Source organism: Rhinolophus sinicus, linkage group LG15 (genome assembly GCF_036562045.2).
Source record: "Rhinolophus sinicus isolate RSC01 linkage group LG15, ASM3656204v1, whole genome shotgun sequence".
In the NCBI taxonomy this organism is placed as follows: domain Eukaryota; kingdom Metazoa; phylum Chordata; class Mammalia; order Chiroptera; family Rhinolophidae; genus Rhinolophus; species Rhinolophus sinicus.
The window spans coordinates 39,440,770-39,464,315 of record NC_133764.1 but is presented as its reverse complement, the minus strand read 5'-3'; the positions used below and the strand labels follow the sequence as shown (position 1 = coordinate 39,464,315).

At 53.2% G+C, this 23,546-nt stretch overlaps 2 protein-coding genes and 1 long non-coding RNA gene across 5 annotated transcripts in view; 1 reads left to right on the top strand and 2 right to left on the bottom strand.

The window, feature by feature from the left end:
* Positions 1–511, bottom strand: part of RNF213 (ring finger protein 213) — a 99,105-nt gene extending 98,594 nt beyond the window's left edge. For 2 of the 3 annotated variants that reach the window (XM_019735541.2, XM_019735542.2), the window contains exon 1: positions 360–511. The gene's annotated coding sequence lies outside the window, so the exon portion shown is untranslated. Of the gene's footprint in view, positions 1–6; positions 118–359 lie in introns of those variants that run through there. The other variant, XM_074319384.1, reaches the window with a different exon arrangement.
* On the top strand, positions 118–2,113 carry LOC141568790 (uncharacterized). The gene is made up of 2 exons (XR_012491977.1): positions 118–256; positions 1,927–2,113. It is a non-coding gene; the product is annotated as an uncharacterized LOC141568790 (long non-coding RNA).
* A 5,688-nt stretch (positions 2,114–7,801) lies between these two features.
* Positions 7,802–23,546, bottom strand: part of SLC26A11 (solute carrier family 26 member 11) — a 21,966-nt gene continuing 6,221 nt past the window's right edge. Inside the window, exons 7-17 of the mRNA XM_074319921.1 lie at positions 19,909–20,084; positions 19,405–19,477; positions 17,958–18,008; positions 15,380–15,440; positions 12,413–12,468; positions 12,062–12,202; positions 10,960–11,087; positions 10,541–10,640; positions 9,991–10,124; positions 9,488–9,560; positions 7,802–8,695 (exon numbers count right to left, since the gene is read on the bottom strand). Of these exons, the coding sequence (XP_074176022.1) occupies positions 8,604–8,695; positions 9,488–9,560; positions 9,991–10,124; positions 10,541–10,640; positions 10,960–11,087; positions 12,062–12,202; positions 12,413–12,468; positions 15,380–15,440; positions 17,958–18,008; positions 19,405–19,477; positions 19,909–20,084 (1,085 nt within the window). The 3' untranslated portion in view covers positions 7,802–8,603. The remainder of the gene's footprint in view (positions 8,696–9,487; positions 9,561–9,990; positions 10,125–10,540; positions 10,641–10,959; positions 11,088–12,061; positions 12,203–12,412; positions 12,469–15,379; positions 15,441–17,957; positions 18,009–19,404; positions 19,478–19,908; positions 20,085–23,546) is intronic.

The following is a 23,546-nucleotide window of genomic DNA, read 5'->3' as shown; positions in this document are numbered from 1 at the left end:
CTGGACCTCCTGAAGTGTCGCTGAGGCCCCCGGAATGAGCGCTGCTCGCGGGCTGGATCTGGAAGCGGCGAAACCGAAACCTGGCGCCGCAGGAAAAGGCGTCCCGAAGGGGACGGCGGCCGGATGCAGCATCCCGACGCAGGCGCCACTCCCCCGCGCGATTCTGGGGCCCGTCGCGACCCGGACCCCACCGCGGGGGCCGCTGACACCGCATCCCTGGGATCCCGACCTGTGGGCCACCCTCGCACCCACCCAGGTGACCCGCACTCATGGGCCCGGCGGACCAGAACCCGCAAGACTCCGCATCCGGCCCCGCGCCCCGCCCCGTGGGATTCCGTGCCCAGTCAGCCGGCTCGCACCTGCAGTGACCCCCACGACCATGTTGCGCGGGCCCACGCGGTTTCGTTTCTTGGGTCCGGGCCCCGCCCCTTCTCTTGCCTCTCCCGGCGCAGCACGATCCGCGCGGGTGTGGCCGGAATTCCCCTGAGGGTTGGCGCCCCCCAGTGGACCGGCGCCCGAGGCGGCGCGTCCAGCGGCGGTTCGCGGGGCGTGGTGTGCGGGAGCCCGGACTCGGGCCGGGCCGTGTCCGCACCCGGGTCTCCTCGATCCCTCCCGGTACCGTGGGGCGAGTCGCGCACCCTTGGTGACCAGGGTGGTGATGCGCGCGGGTCCCCCAACCCAGTGCCCAGTGCCTTGTACGCCGTCCACGACCTTGCTGAGCCAGCAGCCAGCGGGGAGTGGCTCTGAAAAGATGAGGCAGGTCACTTAGCCAAGCTTCAGGGCACTTGGGTGCAAAGTGGAGGTCACCAGCCCCATGGCATCAGGGCCTGGTGCGGATTAAGTGACCACAGTGACGATGACAGTGGAGTCTTGCAGCCCACACTCAGGGCTCCTTGGTCACTGATAACCAAGAGGCCACCCAGGTCTCGGTCTGCGTGACCCTGCCCTGCCGCAGGCCTCAGTGCCTTCATCTGTGGACTCATAAGTAGTCCTGCATCCTCCGGCTGCTGGCGAATTCAATAATAATGATGATGATAACAGCAACTGCTGAAGTTCCAGGCCCCAAGCAAAGTGCTTGATGTTTATTCTGAGTTGCTCCTCACTGTCCCTCTCCCCTCCCAACCAGCACAGCCTGAAGGCGCTGGAGGGAAGCCCTCCGGCACCAGCCCCTGTGCTGCTGCAAAGGACAGGACGAGTACTATTGCTTAAAAAGGCTGGGTACCGGCCCCGCCCACCTCTCCGACCCTCTCCTTGCCCACACAGTCCAGTCACATTGTCCTTCCACTGGGATACAAACAGCAAGCTCGGTCCTTCTTGGGGTGCCCCTCCCATGTGGCAGCCCCTTGCAGGATGTCTTCTGGCTATTCCATCCGAGCAGCAATGTCTGAGCCCCGGGAAGTGCTTCGGGGGCACTCAGCACGGGTCACCGAAAGTTACCTGGTGTATGCTGGCAGCCTGCACAGGCACGAACCCCAATGCACCACCTAGTACTGCCTAGTCCATCTGGGGCCACATCCACCACTGTCCTGCTAGAACCCAGCACTCAAATACACTCCACGGGGGGATTCCTCTGTGGGCACAGCAAGTGAAGGGAGAGCCCAACCCTGCCCCAAACCGCCACTGCCACCTGGTGGCTTTCGACGGACACCCACAGAGCTCAGCTGTGTCTAGTGTAGCACAGGCCAAAAACCAGACCCTGTCCAGGCTGAGTAGCACCTCCTGTGTGTGCTCTGAGGGGCAGTGACAGCTTGTGGAACCTGTCTGTGTAACTGCAGAACCAGTTCAAACCAATCCTATCCTGTTTTTAACAAGATCCGAAACCATCGTTTACCCCACTTACAAGAAACACTTGGAAACACCACTTGTAACTCTTGTGAACACCACCCATGAGGGGCACTTATGAACCCTTAACTGTTCCCCCCATAGAACCACAGGACCAGAACATGACGGGAACCTGAGTGCTGGGACCCTTTCAGATGTGAGAGGTCCGCTGTCCAGGAAGACCCGGTGCTGAAACCCCTTAAAATCAAACCCTGGATCCGGAGACAGGTTTGAGCCCTGCCTTCTGTCTCCTTGCCGGTCATCTTCACAATAAAAGCTTTCTTCTCTCCAACGCCGATGCCATCGTGTTGGATCCTATGCCTGTCCGGCAGGGAGCCCTCACCCGTGTGCACATCAGAACTCTAGGCCTTTCCCAAAGTAGCAGGGAGTCATTGAGGGGCCAGCAGAGTAGGTAGGCTAACCCGACCTGTGGCTGTAAGATGCATGTCCAGGCGTGGACGTTAGAGAGGCACCAGAGACACTCACACAACCACCAGACAGGAAGCCTGTTCAGAGAAGGCGGCCGTGACGTCCTACTTCCTAAGTCACCACGTGGCGTGGTCAGCGGGGACATCCTGTTTTGATAGGTGCAAATACGAACCACCAAGTGTTCCGAAGAAAGGAGAGGCTGTGGACACTCCGCCTCCGGGTGCCGAGAACCTGGTGGTAAGTGGCCCCGTTGACAGGACGGCTAAACTATAAGGACGGTCAGCAACCCAGAGAACCAAGTCAAAACTCGTGGGCACACCAAATAAAGACAAAACAAAGACGTCCTGTATAGTCACAGAGACCTTCCTCCCCTGGTGATAAATGTGTACATTGAAATACACACATAGTGTTTTAAAATAATAATAAAAAATAGTGTAACATATAAATGTAACATATGGTCGGATGTCATTGAAAATAACAAAATACAAAGACAATGGCAGCTGCGGTTTAGGGTGTGGGGCTGAGCCAGGAGCAGGCAGAGCAGACTTGGAGGAGAAGGAGGATGGGTCATGGGAGGACAGAAGGAGGGGACAATGAAGCCAGAGGACTTGACGCCATCTCTAACTCTGTCTCTATAAAGATGGTGCTGTGGATGCTGCAGGCTTGAGTCTGGACAGCTCCTCTTGGCCCAGTGTTCTTAAAGGGCCCGGTTCCGGTGGAAGGTCGGCCTGGGGCAAGCCTGCCCGGTCCCTATTCCCTGGGTCAGTTGTGTGACATCAGCAAAGGAGCCCCTCAACCGAGCCACACCTTCCACCCTGCCAAATCTGGCATGGGATGTCTTCCTGGTCCTGTGGATGTTGGATCATCTGAAATTCCCTTGATCTTGTCATTGCAATCATCAGTGTTCTTAGAGTGGATTCTCCGTGGGGTTCCAAACACAGTTCATTGGCCAGCCTGAGTCCTCATCTACATGTCTGAAGAATCCTGGGGTCCCTGCTGGCAGGATGTTCTTGGACAGGACACAGCGAGGGGCCACCAGGGACGCCCACTTAGCAGGGAGTGTCAGTGCAGTGGGAGGCTAAGAACAAGAGGCCCTGTGAGGGAGGCACAGGGCCACTGCCAGGAGGCAGGGTTCCATGGCCCAGGCCAGATCGGGGCGCCCAGCCATCTTAGAGCAGGGCTGTGTGACCAGGCAGGCGGCACAGAAGGCCCCCACTTATTCTGAGCCATGTCAACACCCAGGGCCTGGAGTCCCCAGCTACAATTGCACCCACTTACCAGCTCCTTCCTCGCTGATCTTGGCTGCAGGCTTCCCCACAGAATGGGGATGCGTCTACATGAATGGGACGTTCAGTTCACTCACTCACGTGGGGACTAGTTTTGGCTGTGGGAGCCCGATTTCTGGGCCTGGGTATTCTTTTTTTTTTTTTAAGATTTTATTGGGAAGGGTATGTACTTTATTGGGGAACAGTGAGTACTTCCAGGACTTTTTTCCAAGTCAACTTATTGTCCTTTCAATCTTAGTTGTGGAGGGTGCCGTTCAGCTTCAAGTTGTTGTCCTTTCAGTCTTAGCTGTGGAGGGCACAGCTCAGCTCCAGGTCCAGTTGCCGTTGCTAGTTGCAGGGGGCGCAACCCACCATCCCTTGTGAGAGTCGAATCGGCAACCTTGTGGTTGAGAGGACGTGCTCCAACCAACGGAGCCATCTGGGAGCTCAGCGGCAGCTCAGCTCAAGGTGCCGTGTTCAATCTTAGTTGCAGGGGGCGCTGCCCACCATCCCTTGCAGGACTCAAGGAATTGAACTGGCAACCTTGTGGTTGAGAGCCCACTGGGCCATGTGGGAATCGAACCGGCAGCCTTCGGAGTTAGGAGCACGGAGCTCTAACCGCCTGAGCCACCGGGCCGGTCCTGGGCCTGGGTATTCTTGACTGTGGATCCTGCTCTCTTGACCCCATGGAGTAAACACTGTCCCAGAGTCAGATGTTCCCAGATTAAAACAATGGGAGCCTAACACGTCCTGTGTGGGTGCAGAGTTGGGGCACCCACGTGGGGATGCTGGCCAGCAGACAGAACAGCCCTTAAGGAAGAACCGTGGTTCCTTCTTATTTAGGCAGGGAGGATGGGCGGAGTGGAGGAGGAAGCATCTGCGTGACCTTGTGGCTCCCGGTGTCCTGCCCACGTCTCCATCTTCTCTTCTTTTAAGGACGCCAGCGTAGGATTGAGGGGCCCACCCTGATCCCGAATGGCCTCATCTGAACTTTAATCATTAAGTTGGTGCAAAAGGCATTGCGGTGTTTGCAATTTTTAACCTTTTACACCGTAATTCCTTTTGCACCAACCTAATACATCTGCAAAGACCCTATTTCTCAATAAGGTCATGTTCACAGGTACCAGGGTCAAGAACTCAACATGATTTTGGGGGACGGAACTCAACCCACTATAGGCACCAGCTCCACGGGGAGGCTTGGGTGTCACACAAAGATTCACATGATTTGGGAAAACTCAGGTCCTTCCAGAGAATTAACATTATTATAAATGGGGTCGGGGGAACAGACTGAATTTACAAAGCCAAGTAACTGAATTTACAAAGGGTAGATGGATCTACACAAAACATTTTACAAAAATCATCACGCTCAGTCAGAAACAGGTTTGCTGTTCACTTCCAGGTTAGTGAAGTGAACTAACTGCCCTGTGCCTGGCAGATGTTTTTTTAAAGAAAGAAGCGGTCCCTGCTCCACCCAGCACCAACAGTGAGGTCAGCCAGCAGGACACGCCCTGCCTCCCCTGCCCACGAGGCCTCTCCGGACATGGGGCCTGCAGGGACATGGCCACAGGCCAGCAGCTGCCGCCTCACGGCGCTGGTGGCACCAAGGGCACTCACTGGTTCGGGGCAGCTTCAAGCTGCAGGGCGGGCATGACAGAGCAGTCACAGGGCATCCCCGCCCCGTTGCATTCTGGGGCATGGGCGGACCGTGCTGCTGACATTGCAGCCAAGTCCTAAGTCCCTCCCCACGCTCCCGGCCTCCATCATCAGTGTTCTGCTCCATGCAGCTTCCTGCCGGGGCGACGTCCATGAAGACATGCTTTTGAGTGAAGCCAGACCTTGCGGGTCAGCTGCCTGATGGGTCTCAGATGTTCAGTTCATGCAGGACAGAAGGTGGGGTGAGAAGGGGGAAAATTTAATGTGAGCAGTTCCCGTTCACAACAGCAGCAACTACACTTCCCCTTCTCCTTTACCCCAAGCAACACCCCCTTGAGGGTGCGGAACTGGAGCAGCAGACAGACAATTGGCCCAGCGTCACCTGTAGGGAAATCAGGACAGCGGGGCTCAAATGTCGCACCTTTCCGAGCTTCTCACAACTCCCTGCCACGTTCCAGTGGAGACACATTCAGGCATAAGCTCAGAGAAACGTGTCACTTCCCATGTTAGATTTGAACATTCTACACCTGGGTGGTCAGATACGGCAGCCACCAGACACAGGTGGCACTGAGCTGGTCCAAACTGGGATGTGCTGTGAGTGTACAGTTCACACCAGATTTCAAAGATTTGGTACCAAAAAATAAAAAATAATGGAAAATATCTCATCAGTAAGTTTTATGTTAGATTACATGTGAAAAAGATAGTATTTGGGGTTAATATGTTGAATGAGTTACGTACATTAATTTCACTTGTCTCTTCTCCCCTTTTCAATCAAGGCTCCTAGAAACAGCTCCCTGGGGCTCCCATGTGTGGCTTGTATGGCCTTTTTGTCAGAAGATTCTGTTCCAGATCGTCACCTGTGTAGCCAGGGCTTCGCCAGCTGCTATAACAAGGGTACATTCAGAGCAAGCTTCTGGCCTACGTGACAGTGCTGGCCGGTGTACAGGGGCAAGTGTCCTCCTCCATTCCAGCTGACCCAACTGCCATTCTCAGGATGTGGCTTCCAAGGGCAGCAGTAAGTCACCTCTGTGTCAGCCGGCCAGAAAGGGACTAAAAGCTTGGAGGGGCGAGCATGGAGGGTTTCATTAAGAGGCCAGGTTTAGAAATGGCACAGCAGTCCTCAATTACTGCATGAGCTTGTCGGGGTTGCTGTCACAAAGTAGCACGCACCAGGGGGCTTCAACAACAGACATTTACTGTCTCACAGTCCTGAAGGCCAGAGTTGGACCGTGTGGGTCAGGTTGGCACCTTCTGAGGGCTGCAGACTGGGAGGAAGAATCCGTTCTTTGGCTGCCTCCTGGCTTCTGGTGGTTGGCTGGCAATCTCTGATGTTCCTCATCTTGTGGGAGCGTCACCCCATCTCTGCCTTTGACTTTACAGGCCTGCTTCCCAAATGCCTGTCTGTGTCCAAATCCCCCTTTTCATAAGGACACCAGTCAATGGATTGGGGCCACCCTACCCCAGTATGACCTTGTCTTAACTGATGACATCTGCAAGGACCCCAGTTCCACATAAAGTCCCATTCTGAGGTCCTGGGGGTTAGGACTGAGCATATGAATTAGGGGGGGGGGGCAGGACAGTGCAACTCACAGCAGACACCACTGACTCGCTGTCAGCCACACGGCCCATACTCAGTACAGGGAGGCTGAGAAACGCCGTGTGTCGGTGACATCACCTCGTTGGTCAGCTGTGAGCACCACACCAGCCAATGGGTGAGAGTTTAATGAACCATATCATCCACAGTCACATGGGCCCCTGGCTTATAGACCACGGCTCACAGGGCATGTCTGACTGACGAGGGAAGATGGTACAACCCACCTTGCATCTTGACACCAAATTCTCAACTCCTGCCAGGCTGTGAACGGTTTGCGTGTTCTGTGGTTAAGACTTTCCCAAGTAGAGAAGTCTTGGGACTTCTCAAGTAGAGAAATATGTCGGTCGCTTCCATTTTCTAAACTTACTAACGAGGTAGTGACAAACATCCCTGGGCCTGCTTCCCGGGAGACGAGCAGTTTTGTAAGCGCGGGTCCCAGAGGCAGAACTGCTAAGTCGCAGAGGGTGTGCCGTCGTAGATGAGGCTGAGTGCTAAGGTCCTGCCAGAGGGTGCATCTGCCCAGCTCCATGAATGGGATGAGCTCTCGGTTTGAGAACGGGTGGGCACAGACCACAACTAGACGGCTGCTCCCCTAGGCCCCGGACAGGGGTGGCCCCGCGGGCAGAGCCTCAGGACACGCTCACTTCGTGCAGAAAGAGAACCTGCCTGGGGTAAGGACATGCAGACTCAGGCGGGGTGAATGGTTCAGCTGGTTGGTCAGAGGCCTGGAAGGAGAAAGACCAGAAGACAGGGGCCAGGAATCTGGAAAAGACTCAAGTCTCAGGGGCGGCCTGTACCCTCCCCGTGCTCAAACAAGGGCTGGGGCGCCAGGCAGAAGTGGCTCAGTGGGGACCCTGGTGGGCCCTGGTGTGCAGTGAGTCCTTTCTCGAAGCCAGTCCAGGAGCACAGCCCTTCTTGGAGTGACATGTGCAGGGGTTTACCTGTAAAGGCTGAGGTGAAATTTAAAGCCTGCATCCATGTGCAGAGACCCACTAGTTAGCCACATGCACAGAACAAAACACCAGGCAGCCACAAAAAGTCATGTCTTCTCTATTTATTATCACAATAAATAATTCACAGTAATGACTGCATGGAAATGCGGGTTACAGAGCACCATGGATGACGTGATCCCACTGACATGAGACTGAACACACACCACATGCTAACATACAGGCACATACACGTACTGGAGGGAGGGGCCTGGGGGCAACACACACCCAGATGGCCTGGGGGAATGGTCTCCTGCAGTTTTTACAATAAGCCATTTCTGACTTTTACAGAAACACCAAAGCTATGACTTTCTTAGTTTAAAAAACACAAAAAACAAAACCATTTTTAGCAGACACTGAGTCGTTTGGCACACCTTGGTTTTCTTCCCAAAACAGCACAGATGCCGCCATCAGGATTGGAACCCACCTCTGCGACCACGGCCCCACTTCCCCCTCCCCATAATCCAGGAAGGTGTTGGGCTGCGAGGACCCCACCCCACACCCCCCTACCTCCCTCACCCACTCCACCCCCTGGCTCCAGACCAGGCTGAAGTCCCTGCTCATTCCTTTCTCCCGTAGTCTGTCATTCTAGAAACCTCTCTCCAAACCATTCTTAAGAAGAGGTCTTGTGCCCCAGAATAGTAGGGAGGCAACTTTTCAGTCATCCTGAAGGAAGCCAGGGAGGCCCACCTGTGGGTCTCGGTGCCCAGTTTCCTCCTCCCTCCCCGGGGTCACCTGCTCCGGCTTTCTCAGACCCTCAGGCCAGCGCATTTACAAGGCGGCATCCGGCTTCACAATGACAAGGACCTTCTGTGAGACAGTCCCAACTCTGTGTGCCCACCGGTGGCCCAGTCAGGCCTTCAACAGGGCGACTTTTTGTTCCGGGACAGAATCATCCCTGATGTTGTAGGGCGGGGGCCCCGGCTCCGGACTCAGGTATTTCTCTGCAGAAAAGACAAGGTGGGGAGACAAAGCACTAAAAAAGCGGAAGTGAAGACAGCTCAACTCACAGGATGTGAAGATGCCAGGCTGGAATGTCAGGGTCCTGGTGCACAGAAAGCTATGATCCCCAGGCTGCATCCCCAGCCCAGGGCCAGGTTTCAGCCACGTCCCTGTGAGCAGCGCACCCCTTTCCGTGCCACAGTGAACCTGTGTGATGGCTGGGTGGGCTCCATCCTGTGGCTGGGACACCGTTTGCTCACCCACCTGTGCGGGTCGGCATCCGAGCTGCTTCCAGCAACAACATGGGTGAGTCTCAGACACCATGCTGAGCTGAAGAAGCCGGAACAGAGAGTCCTGTGACCCCATCTGTATGAAGTTCTAGAAGAGGCAGCGCTAACTATGGCGGAGGAAATAGAACAGAGGCCACCGCTCGTGGGGTCACTGGACAGGGGATGAGGAACTTTCTGGAATGATGGAAACATTCTATATCCTGATTGGTGGACACCAGCTGGATCCATCTATCCAAACCCAAACTGACATTTAAGCTCTGTGCATTTCACTGTATGTGAGCTGAACCTCAACTAAAGACATGCACACCCCTAAAAATTAAAACCCCAGCACCAGAGGGGCCCCTGACACCGTGCGCACTGCCCACCCACCATCCTCACGTGCCCCACTTTGGGACTTGAGCGCCCGACCCTCGGTTCCCCAGGGCTCTGTCCGCCATGCTGACCCTGCAGGGTATAGACACACAGGCTGTCTCCGCCCTCTCTCCAGTGACTGCCTGTACCCACCTGCTTCCTCCAGGGTGGAGAAGTACTGGACGCCCTTCAGGTCAGCGGACAGCAGGACGCGGAGAACAGGGACCTGAGGGACAGACACGTGTTAATTCCAGGAGGGAGGCTCCTGCTGAGGCACGTGGTCCCCCAGCCCCACTGCCCTCATCACAGGCTCGATCAGTCTCTGGGTAGGTACCACTTCTCCTCCACCCAGGGAAACGGACAGAAGAGCAGGTCTCAGAAAATGTTGGAAGAGAAATATCGTTTCAATAAATACTCTCCAAAGCACACAAACATGAGTGCCCTGTGAAGACGACACGAATGCACCGGTTACGCACACAGCTCTGCAGCCAGATGCCCTGAGGCCGAAGCCAGGCCGCCATCCCGGCTGTGTGACCTTGGGCAGGTCACTCCGGTTCTCTGGGCCTCAGCACCCTGGTCTCAACATGGAGATGATGATAACTCTGACCTCCCGGGCTGGTTTGAGTGACAAGTGCCACCTGTGTTGGAACACCCACCTGCAGGCCGACGAAGGCGAGGGTGACGCCCCGCCTCTGGAAGTCTCCCAGGAGCTCCCCGAGCCCCAGCACCACCGTGTAATCGATGCTGCAGACGTGGCTGCACTCCAGGACCGCGCAGCGTGGGGGGGACACTGCAGAGACAGGCGTGTCGGTCACCCTGGGCAGAGGCACGGGGCAGAGCGAGGCCAGCGAGAGCTCCAGCCCCCCGTGGGGAGGGGCCAGAGGACCCAAAACAGCAGCAAGTTTCCTTCAGAGGGAGCACAGGCCCCTTTTCTCCCAAAATATCAACCCCCAGAAGAAGGACTATGTCCTTGGGGCAAATGTTGGGCAAGAGCCACCCTTGCTGCACACAGACAGTGGGCACCCAGTTGGATGAGAGGGGCCGACCTGGCCACAGGGGACATTGCTGAGACGCCCCCAGACCTCCCAGACTCCGACCACTGAGGCAGGCTGTGCCTTGTGGTCCTGCAGGAGCAGAGACTGGGTGCAGAGAGGGTGGCGGGGAGCTCAGCAGTGGCCACAGCCCCCCCGGCCCCGGCCCACGTACCTCCCAGAGCCTGGTTCAGTATCGCCTCCCGGAGGGTCTCAACTGCGGGGAAGTGTAGGCCGCTGGCTGGCTGCAGGACCAGCACCGGACCCTCGGATACCTGGGGACAGTGGGAGGGGCGATGCCAGTGAGTCCTGGAGGCAAGTCAAATGGGGCAGCTCTGCCAGGCTTGGAGGGAGTGAGGGTGCAGAGCTGGCACAAGCCCTCCCCCACCATGGTACCCCCTATGCAGAGGAAGGGCTCTGGTTTATAACAAGAGGGTGACTCCCGTCCACCAGTGAACAGTCACTTGGCAGTGCCACAGGCCACAATCACACCAGAAGCTCAAGATGCAGAGCCGAGGGTCCTGCCCAGTGCCCCCTTCATCCTCTGGGTCTGAGGCCCGTGGCGCCTGCCGGGGAGCCCGGATGAGGTGGTACCTGCACATTGGGTCTGGCTGCGGAGTGCAGGAGAATCAGCACGGACACCAGGGTCCCGGCCAGGATGCCATACTGGACCTCCCAGAAGCACAGCAGGAACGTCACGAAGAGTGGCAGCAAGTCCAGCCCTGGGAGAAAGGGGGACTGGCTGAGGGGCCGGCCCTGCGAGCTGCACTCCCTGACAGCCAGCAGACGACTCGTGGCTTTCCACGTAATGAGCAAAGCTGCCAAGGGCCTTAAGCAGCCCCAGGGACCTGTCTGGGGACCCAGGGACTCAAGCACTGCTGCTGCTGGGGGCCACACCTGCTCAGGGATGTGTCAGGGGCAGGAAATACCCCCCTGCCTGAGCTGAGGGTCCCTGAGACCCACCTGGCAGGGCCCCAGCTCCCTGCCCTCTGGGAGGAGGCCCACAGGGACCAAGGCAGAAGGGACTTGGGGACAGGGCCCCAAGTGGGGAGCCCTGAGAAGTGGGGAGCCGAGAGACCACAGGAACCCCCCATCCCAGACCACGGGGGACTCCTCAGATGAGACTCGTGGCTTCTCTGAGTTGCAGGAGGAGGTGTCCTGGGGCAAAGTGGGTGGGTTGGGGGTCAGTCCTGGATCTGAACCCCCGCACCTCAGACAGGCCCTCATCTTCCCTGGGCCTCGGCACAGAGGGCCAGCAGCACGGGGCTGTTCAAAGAAGGGCTGCAGTGACCTACGAAGGCCGTGGCATGTAACACGCATGGGATAAAGTCACCGCTCCTTCCACTGGGCAACTTGCAGGGGGGCTGACCAGAAAAGCCAGATAAGCGAGGCAAATCCCTTCACCGCTTCGATGAACAAAAGGGAACAAAAACTTGTCCAGTCAGGGCACTGCTGGTCCAGGGAGTCCTTGAGCCACTGTGACTGGTAGACACAGCGGGGCTGTTACATGGTCCCCGCTGGCCATCCCTTTCCCGATGCCCCCGTCCCTCCCCGGAAGGTGCCAGGTGGGAAAGGGGAGGGCCGGCCCCGTTCCCGGCAGCCCTGACCAGGGCACCGCAGTGCCACCTCCCAGGGCTACGGGAAGGCAGTGGGGGACAATCGATGACTCCACGCTGACAGATGAGGAAATACGCACTCTTCACACGCCAGAGCGTCCTGACGATCTTGGTGTCGAACAGCGGGATCACGGCCGTGATGATGACCGCCGCCAGGGCGGCCTTGGGGATGTAGTAGAAGAGCGAGGTCAGGTAGTCCAGCGACAGCAGCACCAGGACCCCTGTGGGGGCGGCGCACCGGGGACATCAGGGCCCTGTCACCCACCCAGCGACTCCCACCCAGCGAGTGAGGAATCTGCCTGGGGGGCCTGGCCCTGCACTGGGGGACACAGCCGGGTGCCAGAGCCGACTGCACCAAGGTCCCCCCTCCTTTGCCCCAGCTCATGGCACCAAGGCACAAGGGGGGCACAGTGTGTGGGTGGGGTGCTCACCCGTCAGCAGGCCCCCCGCTGGGGTGCACACCCCCGACTGGGCATTCACGGCCGTCCTGGAAAGCAACACCGAGACAGGTCAGTGGTTGAGAGAGCAGGAGAGGCGTGGTCCATACCGCTGTGCTGGCCTTCCAGGGCAGGGGCGTCCCAGGGCACCAGAGGGGACATCGGGTCCCACCCACATCAGCATGTGGCTCAGGAACACAAAGGGGCTTCAGGGTCCTATCAGCAGAGGGGGACTTCCCAGGCCTTCACAATAAACCTGAAACCACCCATCAGCACATCTGAGAGGCCTGGTCGTCGATCCAAACATCCAACAGGGTTGTTGAATCATCTCCGTCATGGGCGAACTGTATTCCCCACCCCACACCCAAAATCCTTATGTTGAAGCCCTAACCTCCAGCACCTCAGGATGTGACTATTTGGGGACAGGGCCTTTAAAGAATGACTAAGTTAAGACAAGGCTCTTAGGTTGGACCCTCATCTCACCTGCCTGGTGTCCTTATAGAAAAGGAGATCAGACACGAGGACGCACACACGGAGGAAAGACCCCGTGGGGACAGCCAGAAGGCGGCCGTCTGCAGGCCGAGGAGAGAGGCCGCAGGAGAACACAACCCTGATCTTGGGCTCCTAGCCTCCGACTGTGAGGAAACAAATGTCTGCGGCTGAAGCTGCCCTGTCTGTGTTCTATGACAGCAGATCCGGCAAAATGATACACTTCCTACAATGGGGTTCCCACTGTCCTCAGAAATGATGATGGAGGGGATTATTTTTTGGAAACATGCTGAGAATGCTGTCAAGTATGGGGAATCCCACCTAACACATACAAGGTGTGATCAAATAATATGGTGAATGTCTAAACAAATTTATTATAGTAAGAGACACATTGCCATTAATCCCCCTCAGAATACTCCCCCTCACTTTGAACACACTTATCCCATCATTCTTGCCACTTTCTGAAGCGGTTCTGGAAGTCCTCTTTCATGAGTGTCTTTAGTTGTGCTGTCGTGGCTGCCTCATGTCCTGAATCATTTTGACTTTCAGGAAGAGCCAGAAATCGCATGATGCCAAACCCAGCAAATAAAGTGGATGAGGACACACCGTGTTTTTATTTGACAGAAATTGCAGTACCAGAAGCGATGCGTGACACGGAGCGTTGTCATGGTGGAGAATGATTTACGGCACACTTTAAAACACACCTTCTCTCAACCGTAGCTCACACCTGACTGAATGCACTGAACAAGTGAAACTTGTCACTCACTGTTACTAAGATTTGATGTGCTGCTTCCCGTACGAAGATCCCTGCCTTTCCCTTGGATGGCACTCGGCAGCAGCATTCACTGTATTATGTGATCACAATGGAAAGGCTCCATGTCACACATCGCTTCTGGCACAGAAATTTCTGTCAAATAAAAACATTATGGTGTGTCCTCATCCACCTTATTCACCGGATCTGGCACCGTGTGACTTCTGGCTCTTCCCCAAAGTCAAAATGACCATGAAAGGTAAATGTTTTGAGTCGATTCAGGACATCGAGGCAGCCATCACAGTGCAACTAAAGACACGAAAGAAGACTTCCAGAACTGCTTCAGAAAGTGGCAAAAACGATGGGATGTGTTTGAAGCGAGGGGGGGTTTTACTGAGGGGGAGTAATGACAATGTATCTTTTACTGTAATAAACTTTTTTGTTTACATATTCACCGTATTGTTTGACCACACATCACATATGCGTGCGCGCGCACACACGTATATGTACATCTGTAGGACTGAAGGGAGAAACACCAACGTCCAAACAGGGCTGTCTCGGTGCTGGAACTGGAAGTTAATTTGGCTTATTTTTCAACGTTCCTTTCTTGCATGGCCTGTTCAGAAAACTGCACTCAGACCAAATGCCAGGAAGGCTTTGTCGGCTGAAGAACTGGCCCTTTGCCACCAAGAAGACCACAAAGGAGCTGCGATGTGACTCCATCCGTGCAGGACTCGGCCTCGTACGCACCTCTTAATAACCCCTAACCTTGTGCCAACTGTATTGCCTCGGGAAGTAAAGCCTGTCTGTCTGTACACCCCATGGAAAGCTTTCTCCTAAGCCACCGTTCACTTCTGTGGAGTCAGGCAGAAATTTCATTCATTAGTTAAACAGTCACACAGTTTTTTTAGTGCCCTCTACATGCAAGGTACTGTATAGACTCTGGGGGTACAGAAAACATGTTCTTAACGGAATAGGCTTGCGATCTAGTTATGCCAACAAGACAAGAACGTGTGGAAAGTTAAATTGAAAAAATGGGCAGAGGTTTTATTTCAAACATTAACATAGCACCACGTCCCCAGCATCGTCCTACGTGCTTTTCATTTCGTCCTCTACAGAACTCTGAGGTAGGCCTGATACGATTCCCATTTTACAGACAGGGACCCCGAGCTGCAGGGAGGTGGGCCAGTGTGTCCTGTGTCCCTCAGACGCGGTGGTTTGGGGATGTCAGACAGGCTGGGTCAGCGGTTCTGGGGACTCGGCCCCTGGCCAGCGCTGCCAGATGCCTCCTTTTCTCCCTTCCCCACAGGTCACCTCCAGTCCTGCCCTCCTGCCTCACAGAAGACCCTACGGCCAGGCCACCACGGAGCCTGCGCTGACCCACACCCCTTCTTCAGGCAGACCTGTGGTCTCTCCTCCCTTACCCGCCTTGGGGATTAGCCCTGGCACCATGACCTTGGGAGTACCCGATGCCCTTGGAACGTTTTAGTATTCATCTGCAGCGCCATATATAAGCATGAAGAAAACCAATGAGATGCTGAAGGAAAGCAGGGCAAGCCCCTCCTGCTGCCCCACTGGTGCCGGACCAGCTGACCAAGGACCACAGGCGGCCCGAATGGGCAGACTTGTAACCCAGAAGAGACTGAAACAGTGTCGGGACGTGGGCAGGGCCCAACGAGGGGTAGCTCCCCAGAGGCACAGAGAAGGAAGGTGTCACTCACCGTCCAAAGCTGCCGGTGACCGGGTAGGAAGAGAAGAGGGAGCCCAGCACGTTGGTCAGGCCTGGGGAGAAAACAGGTTTATAAGGGAGGGGAAGGAGCGTAAACTAGAGGGAACAGGAGATGGAGGTGGCGGGGGAAGGGAGATAAAACCAGAAGGAAACAGGGAGATAGAAGGTGGGAGGAATCACCCTGGGACGTTCCCCATCTGATGCTCTATCATGGAAGGACGAAAGAAACCATGGCCTTTGCCAAGCTTGCTGAGGTTGATTCTCGCTCTCTAGCTTTAACGTAACTCTCACTGGCCTTGCCTGTGTGAGCTGAACACGCCTTCTGCCCACGTATGACGGAGAGAGGAACCCCATCTCCCTAAAAGGGGGGATGGCAAGTGTATACAGACGGGCCCAAAGTGCCCCGGAAGTCAGCTGCTGTCCATCGTATTCCACCGAGTGGACGGACCGAAGGTCATGGCTAGTAAGCTGTCTTCCCCATGTGACGCTGATTAACCCACACTGGACAGAACCCACTCCCGGGGCCTGGCTGGGACCTAAGAACCGAGACAATGAGCCCACGTTTATCACAATTGGCCCTCCTGCATCCATCTCATCCAGGGACCTTCACAAAGACCATGGTCTCCCCTGTTCCAGAGCCCACAACAGGGTCCCAGGGTCAAGTTTCACTCTTGAGACGGCTTGAGGCGGGGCCCAGTCAGAACCAGGGCCCCCTAGGTCCTGTGGCCCAGCTCATGCTGAGAGCAGGCCAGACGTCAGTGGGTGCAGCAAAGGCCGTGCACTGACCACACGTGGTCACCCCAACCTTTTACGCCAGCTCCAAAAGACTCGAGACCCAGCTCTGTGTGAAGCTTCTGACAGGGGGACCCCTTCCTGTGCCAGCAGTCTGTGGGGTCTGTGTCAGCCTCCTGATCTACACTTGTCACAAGCTGCCTGGCCTGTGACACTATGGGGTCAGCAGCCTTCAAAGTCAACGTGTCCACTTTAGAAACCTCAGCTTTGTGACCGTCCCTTGCTTGTCACTTCTGTCTAGGTTGTACCATCTGGAGAGGACCTGGTGCTATTTGTTGTAAAGTAAATATAATGTGAGTTAGGTGCCCCTTTGTGCCTCCACTGTGTCAGGGGAACGCTCTGTCCGCGTGGCACCCGGACACTGACCCCCCGTCAGCAGGAGTAAACTCGGGGAGGCCTCGCCAGCCCCCCTGGTTGAACAATAGCTGACCCACAGGTGGAACACATGAATAGGATCATGTAGGTTGCCCTGTGGCCACAGTCACCTCATGCACATTGTGAAACTGCCGGAATCATGTCCCCCGCCTTCTACCCTAGATAATTACCCTGAAACTTGTGATTCATTGTCCCCATACTTGCTGATTATAATCACTATGGCCTGGCATTCTTTCCTGACTGGTAATCAATTGGGAAAGAAAAACCTATAAAATGAGTGTCCTGGGGGAGCCCCAGTCGAAACTCTCCGAAGGGGACACTCGCCGGACACACCTGAAGCCAAGATGCTGTCTCGGTTCCCCAGCGCCTTGGAAACCCTCTTCGGGTGGTGAGAACTCGCTGCTGCTCTTTGTCTTTGCCTTATTCTGTCTGTCTTATTGCCTCTCTTAATAACTAGTGTTTTGCTGCCTCACCTCCGTCTCAGTGTGCGTGGTGAACGCGTATGTGACACCCAAATTCTGTGACCACTTAAAACATAGCCTCTTGCGGCTACATTTGCAGACGTGGGAATGACAAGCTCTGAGAACTCACATTTGGACCATTTACTGGGAGGCACATGGGGACGTCACAGACCTTCTCTGGGGCAAGTGGTCCCCAGGCCACCCCGATTCCACCAACTAGGCAGCACCCCGCCCACCATGAGCTCAGAAAGGGACACGGCCAACATCCTTGTGCAGCTGATACTGGGTCCCCACGGCCTTTGCTGTCGAGAAGCCCAGCAGCTGGGGCCCTAAATGCTGCCATGAAGTCTTCTGGGTGGAAGAAACCCAGCAGTGCCACTGGTTAGGTCTATGCCCACCGCACACGGGGTAGAGGAGAAAGGCAGGAAGGCCTGGCATCCACGAAATTAGAAACAATGATGATAACTGAGTTTAAGATTCACACTGTGGTCTCAAAATGAACCACCAGAGAGGCCAGCGTTATGATGAAGACAGAACAAAACGAAGTGTGACAGCCGGCACAGGCCCCATCCAGTCAGGCAGCCTGGGGTCTGCCGGACGCTTCACTAACCCACCTGCCACGGCACTCAGGGTCTCGCAGAGTCAGCAGGTGCACCTGAGCCTCCACCTGGCCACCTTCTCCAGCAATCTGACCCCAGGAGGAACGTTCTAGGCATCCCTGGCATAGAACAGGCCACACAACTCAGGGCCTGGTACACAGCAGGCGCTCAATAAGCTTCAGTCAGAACGGACACCAGATGTCAGCTCCCTACTTACTCTGAGCAGGTAACCTGAACCACTGGGAAATCTGAGGCTGAGTCCATGCTAATATTGCACAAGGGCCCGACTCGAGCAGGACGCAGGGAAGCGCCCAGCCCTCGTGGGGTGACACTGTGGTCTTACCGATGGCCAGCAGCTCCTGGTTAGCACGGATGCGGTAATTGTTTTGAGACGCTAAAGAGAAAAGACGATAAAAATATTGTCACTAAGAAAATGTTCACGGCATGATAAACAGGCTACAAATTTCTACCTATGGCGTTGTGAGGTTTGTAACTGTAAGCGTACACACACATATGCAAGTGGAGACGGGGACGTGTCCGTTTCAGGAAAAAAGAGTAGAAAGAGGTACAGCAGAATGTTAACAGTCATTAACTGGGGAGTGAGGAGGATTGCAAGCGATTTCTTTCTTCTTTACACATTTCTCAACTTCCAATATTTTGTACAACAAACATGTACTGCTTTTACAGTAAGGGGGAAAGTTTTAAATTGAAAACCTCTCTGATCACCAGCCAAGATGTGTAGGAAGTCACAGCCAAGGCCATCACAGAGAGATGAGGAGGCAAAGATTTGGGGGGAAATATGGGGGGGGGGCATGATATAACAGTGGTTGGTAAACTTTTTCTGCAAACGGCCAGACCGTAAATATTTTAGGCTTTGCGGGCAGGCCACATTCTCTGCTGCAACTACTCAACTCGCCCTTCAAGCACGAAGCAGCTGCAAACAATACATACATACAGAGCAAGACCAATAAAACCTTATTTGTGAACTGAATATGAGTTTCATATACTTATGTGTCACAAATTGTTAATCTCCTTTAGATTTTTCCCCCCAAACATTTAAAAATGTAAAAGCCGTTCTTAGGCTGTGGTTTACCGAGCCCTGATTGAAGAGAATGACAAACTTTACAAAGTAGGGCAGGAGGTCAGCTCTCTACAAAAGAACGTGGCAAGTTTTCAAAAGTAATGAACAAGATGAGTAAAAGTTATAGGATGTAAATTGCAAGATGACCCCCATCCCCCGTCCCCCAAAAAACCAAACATACAAACAAAACAGAGATAATCAGAAAAGCGAAAGATGGGAGCATCTGGCTGGGCCATAAACACGACTTATGTAGTGGTAACAACATACACACCATTATTAGGTTTTAACCCTTAGAATCAACCTATACCCAAACACAGGGCAACTGAACCGTGTTCAGAGCAGAACGAAAATGTCATCCACAGGGACAAAAGACAGCAGGTGGCCTGGCGGCCCTGAGAGGGAAGGCAGGTGACACGTGAAGGGTTGAGCAGCCTCAACTCCCGCGGAGGCACTCACAGGACTGATCCAACACATTTAGGTACATTCACGTTTCCACAGACAGCGGGCTCTCAAACATTTAGAGCAACCACTGGAAGGGTCTTTTCATTACAAATCCATTTCTACTATAGGTTTTTAAAAAAACATGAGCATGTATTACTTGGATAAAAATTCAAATTTTTAAAAATCCAAGCAGATCAAAAGCAAGCAAGTGAGGTAGGTGAGGCCCCAGGCTGGGACACGAGAGAGGCGTGGGTGGTGGGCATCTTACCAAAAGATTTGGCGACCGCAATGCTCTCCAGGAGACCCATCAGGGGCACCACGGCCAGCCCGGCCCCCATGTCCTGGGAGAGGAGAGAAGCATGGTAAGTGACCCTCTGGGGAAGGAGAGGAGGGGTCTGACCAGGCAGTAACCGCCCAGGCAGACGCCAGCTCTTCCACGTCTCACGGAGCAAGCGTACGGACTCCAGGGCTCCTACACACTCATCACACCAGGAACAGGATGACGAGCAGAACACAGCCAACTCCTGCACGCACCCCAGTGTCCACGGAGCAGGACCCCCATGTGCTCCAGGCATAAAGATAAACGCGGGGTCCAATGTGGAAGCCTTTCCTGCCTGTCCCTGCACCTAGAGATGCCACTTCCCGAGGACTCCACAGTCCCAGCTGAGCCCAGAGCTCCCTGTTACTAAGCAGATGCAGCTGGGGTACAGAACCAGGCCCAGGGGCCACTGCAGCCTCTGCCAAGCTGGACTTGCTCCCCGTTTCTACCCACCTGTACCATCTCGGTGAAGGAAATGGTCCCGTTGGCAGTGGTCACTGAGAAGGGAGGGGTCTGGATCGGAGGGAGCCCCTTGACTATCTTTCCAGTTAGAACAAAAGGGTGGTATCCAGTCACTTCGAAGGAGTACGCGACCAGCGCAGCAAAGGAGACCACCAGGGCATTGCGAGCTAGGACAGAAGGAGAGGCCTGTCGGTGAGACCTGGCTCCTCTGGGGAAGGAAGCAGAAGACCCCCACCCCAGTCATGACCTCTTCCACTCTAGCCTGGGGCACACACGGATCCAAGAGTATGTGGCAGGCGTGAACCCATGACACTGTGGAAAACGCACAAAGGTGGGACAGAGGAGGGGCAACCGCAGGGCCAGTACCCAAGTCCCCAGTGACTGCACAGCCAATGGTACAGCCGGAAACACACCTTCAAATCAGATGTCCCGGAACAATTCTGCTCTGAAGCAAGAAGGAGTAACAGAGCCGGCTTTCCCTGCTGCCCGAAACACTGTGCAAACAACTGAAACAGGGAACAATGACCGATGGATACCTCCCAAACTGAACTTACAAGTTTTTTATAGGAGTGAAAACCATAATGTTTGGAATGAAAAACATACTGGATGGGATTAAAAATGGATCAGATATTGCAAGGGAAAAGACTAGTGAACTTGAAGATGTGGCAATAGAAACTATCCAAAATTAAACACATAGAGGAAAATAAAGATGAAAAAATTGTACAGAGCATCGGCAGCCGAGGAACAATTACAAGCAGCCTGATGTACATGTAAGAGAGTCCGCAAAGAAAGCCCGTGGCGTGGTGCAGGGGGACAGTACGAGGATATGAAGAAATAACAGCTGAATCGCTTTTCAAATTTGATGAAGAGTGCAAACTCACATATCCAAGAAGCTCAATGGATCCCACGCACAAAAACATGAAAAAAACAAAACAAAAATGACAACAAGGCACATCTTAGTGAAACTGTCTAAAATCTGTGACAATGTCTTAAAAGCAGCCAGAGAACAGGTCATCTACGGAGGAACAAAGACTTCTTGTTATAACAGCAGCCTGGAAAATAGAAGAATATCTTTAAAGTATGGAAGGGGGAATAAAAACCTGTCTAGAAATCTTTATCTAGCAAAACTGCTTTCCAAAAATGAAAGCAAAATAAAGACTTTTCCAGACACAGCAAGGCTGAAAGGCTTCATCACCAGCAGGGCCTGCACCACAAGAATCAATAAAGGTCCCCCAAGCAAAGGAAACTGACAGAGATGAGAGTCTGGTCTGTACAAAGAAATGACGAGCACCAGAAAGAGTGACGATGTGGGTACATGAAAAAGGCTTTGTCCTTAAAAGTCAGGGTATGCTTCAAGTGAGATAATGATAATAATGATTACTGAGGAGTTTATAACAGACGTTGAAGAAAAATATATGACAACAACAGCACCAAGGCAACAGCAGAAAGGGAGAAATGGAAGGACCCTGTCATAAGGTTCTTACATCAACATGAAGTTGAATACATACTTCAGTAAGATGAAAAGATATACTATAAACCCTAAAGCAACCACTAACAAACAAACAAAAACAAAAAAACACACAGTAGTTACAGTCCATAGCCAATAAAGGAAACAGAAGGGAATCATAAGAAATAATAAAAAAGACTGTAGAAAGAGAGGGAACCAAGAACAAATGAGACGAATAGAAAACAAATAGCAGAAGCCAAACATACCAATAATCATATTAAATGTAAATGGTATCACCCCCAATTAAATGGCAGATTGTCAAGACTGAATTAAAAAACAAGACCCATCTATATACTTCCCACAAAAACTCACTTTAAACTTAAAGATACAAATAAGTTAAACAGGTTAAAAGTAAAAGAGTGAGAAAATGTGCTAATACTAATCAAAGGAAGCTGGCATAACTGCATTAATATCAGGGACAAAGAGGATCATTTCAAGAAAAAATTATAATTTTACATGTGTATGTACATACAATGTATGTTCTCTCTGACCACAATGGAATTAAATTAGAAATCAATGGCAAAATACTAACTGGAAAATCTCCAAATCTTTGAAACTAAATAACTCCAAAATAGCCCGATGCAAAGGAGAAATTAAATAATCCACTTCTAAATAATCCATGAGACAAAGGAGAAGTCAAAATGGAAATTAAAGTATTTAGAAGTAAATGAAAATGAAAACACAACCTGTTAAATTGTGGGATGCAGCTAAAGCAGTACTGAGAGGGAAATTTATAGCACTAAACATCTATGTACATTACAAAAGGAAAAAGGTTTCAAATGAAAGTCCTTAATTTCCATCTTAAGAATTTAAAAAAGAAAGGTAAAGTGAGTCCAAAACAAGCAGAAAAAGGAAATAATCGACAGAAATCGACAAACTAGAAAACAAAAGTAAAACAGAGATCAATGAAATCAAAAGTTGGTTCTGTGAGATCAATAAAATCCACACACTTCTAGATCCACTGATCAGGAAAAAAGGCAGGTGACCTGGGGCAAGTCCTCACTCTGCTCTGTCCTAGTTGTGTGATTTGAGAGGTCTTCTTTGGTTTGTCTGTTTTACCTTCAGAGCCAAAATGGAGAAAGTGATATCTGATCCTGGAGACAGGTATGATCATCAAAAGCAGTGTGTCTGTGGTGCTTTATAAGCCATAAATCACTGCGTGTCAGATTACAGCTCATTCAACTTCTGCAATGCTCCACTTTTCATCTCCAAGATGGGGGAAGTGACAAGTGTTCTGTCTACCTCACAAGGGTGCCATGGGGCTCCGGGAAGGTGCAGACTGCAAAACAAATTTCCTACTAAGCGTTAAACACAAGGTACTATTCAGATTAACCTGTCCTCGCTCAGCTAAAATACCAGCAAGCTTACATGGTGACTTAAAAAAAACAAACAGTTGAAGCTTGGTAACTAATTTCTGAAAATGATGCTACATGTTCTGGAAAAAAAGGATGGCGGCAGTCCTCAGGATTTGGCGTGGCCGCGGGTCAACTGACCAGAGTGCTGATGTGCAGATTCGGAGCCAGAGGCCTGGGCGGGACCTGAGAATCTGCGTCTCCAACAAGGTCCCAGGGGATAGTTTGAGCATCAAGATTTTAGAGAACACAGTATTTGCCTGTTTTCGCTCATTTACAGATGACTGAACTAAAGCTCAGGCACTTTGGCAAGGGACTCGGGCAGGACCAAATGCCAGATAAGTGGCGAAGCAGGTACTCGAAGCCAGCTGTTTTTACCCTAAGCCTGCTGCCCTCCTACTCTCTGAGCTCTCAGCATTTATTCACAGCCTCCTGTCTTCAGAACGGGGTCTGGTGAGCGATTCTGGGGACTGGCGGCTGGAAGTGACCCAGGAGCTGAATCTAGCACCCCGTCCCACCTACAGCTGGTGGTGGAAGAGAGGGGCCAAGCTCGGGGTGACTTCCATTTCCCCCTCAGCTCTCAGGAAGTCCAGTAGCTACCCATGCCTTCTGGCTCCCTGTGCTCGCTTTCTTCTCTGGATGTCACCGACTGGCAGCTCAGCCATGGGGACCACTGAGAGGTCCCCACCTCCCCAGAGATGGCCATTCAATCAGCAATGGCCACATGAACCCTTCACTGCAGCCTGTCTTTACGGAGCCTGTTGATTCCA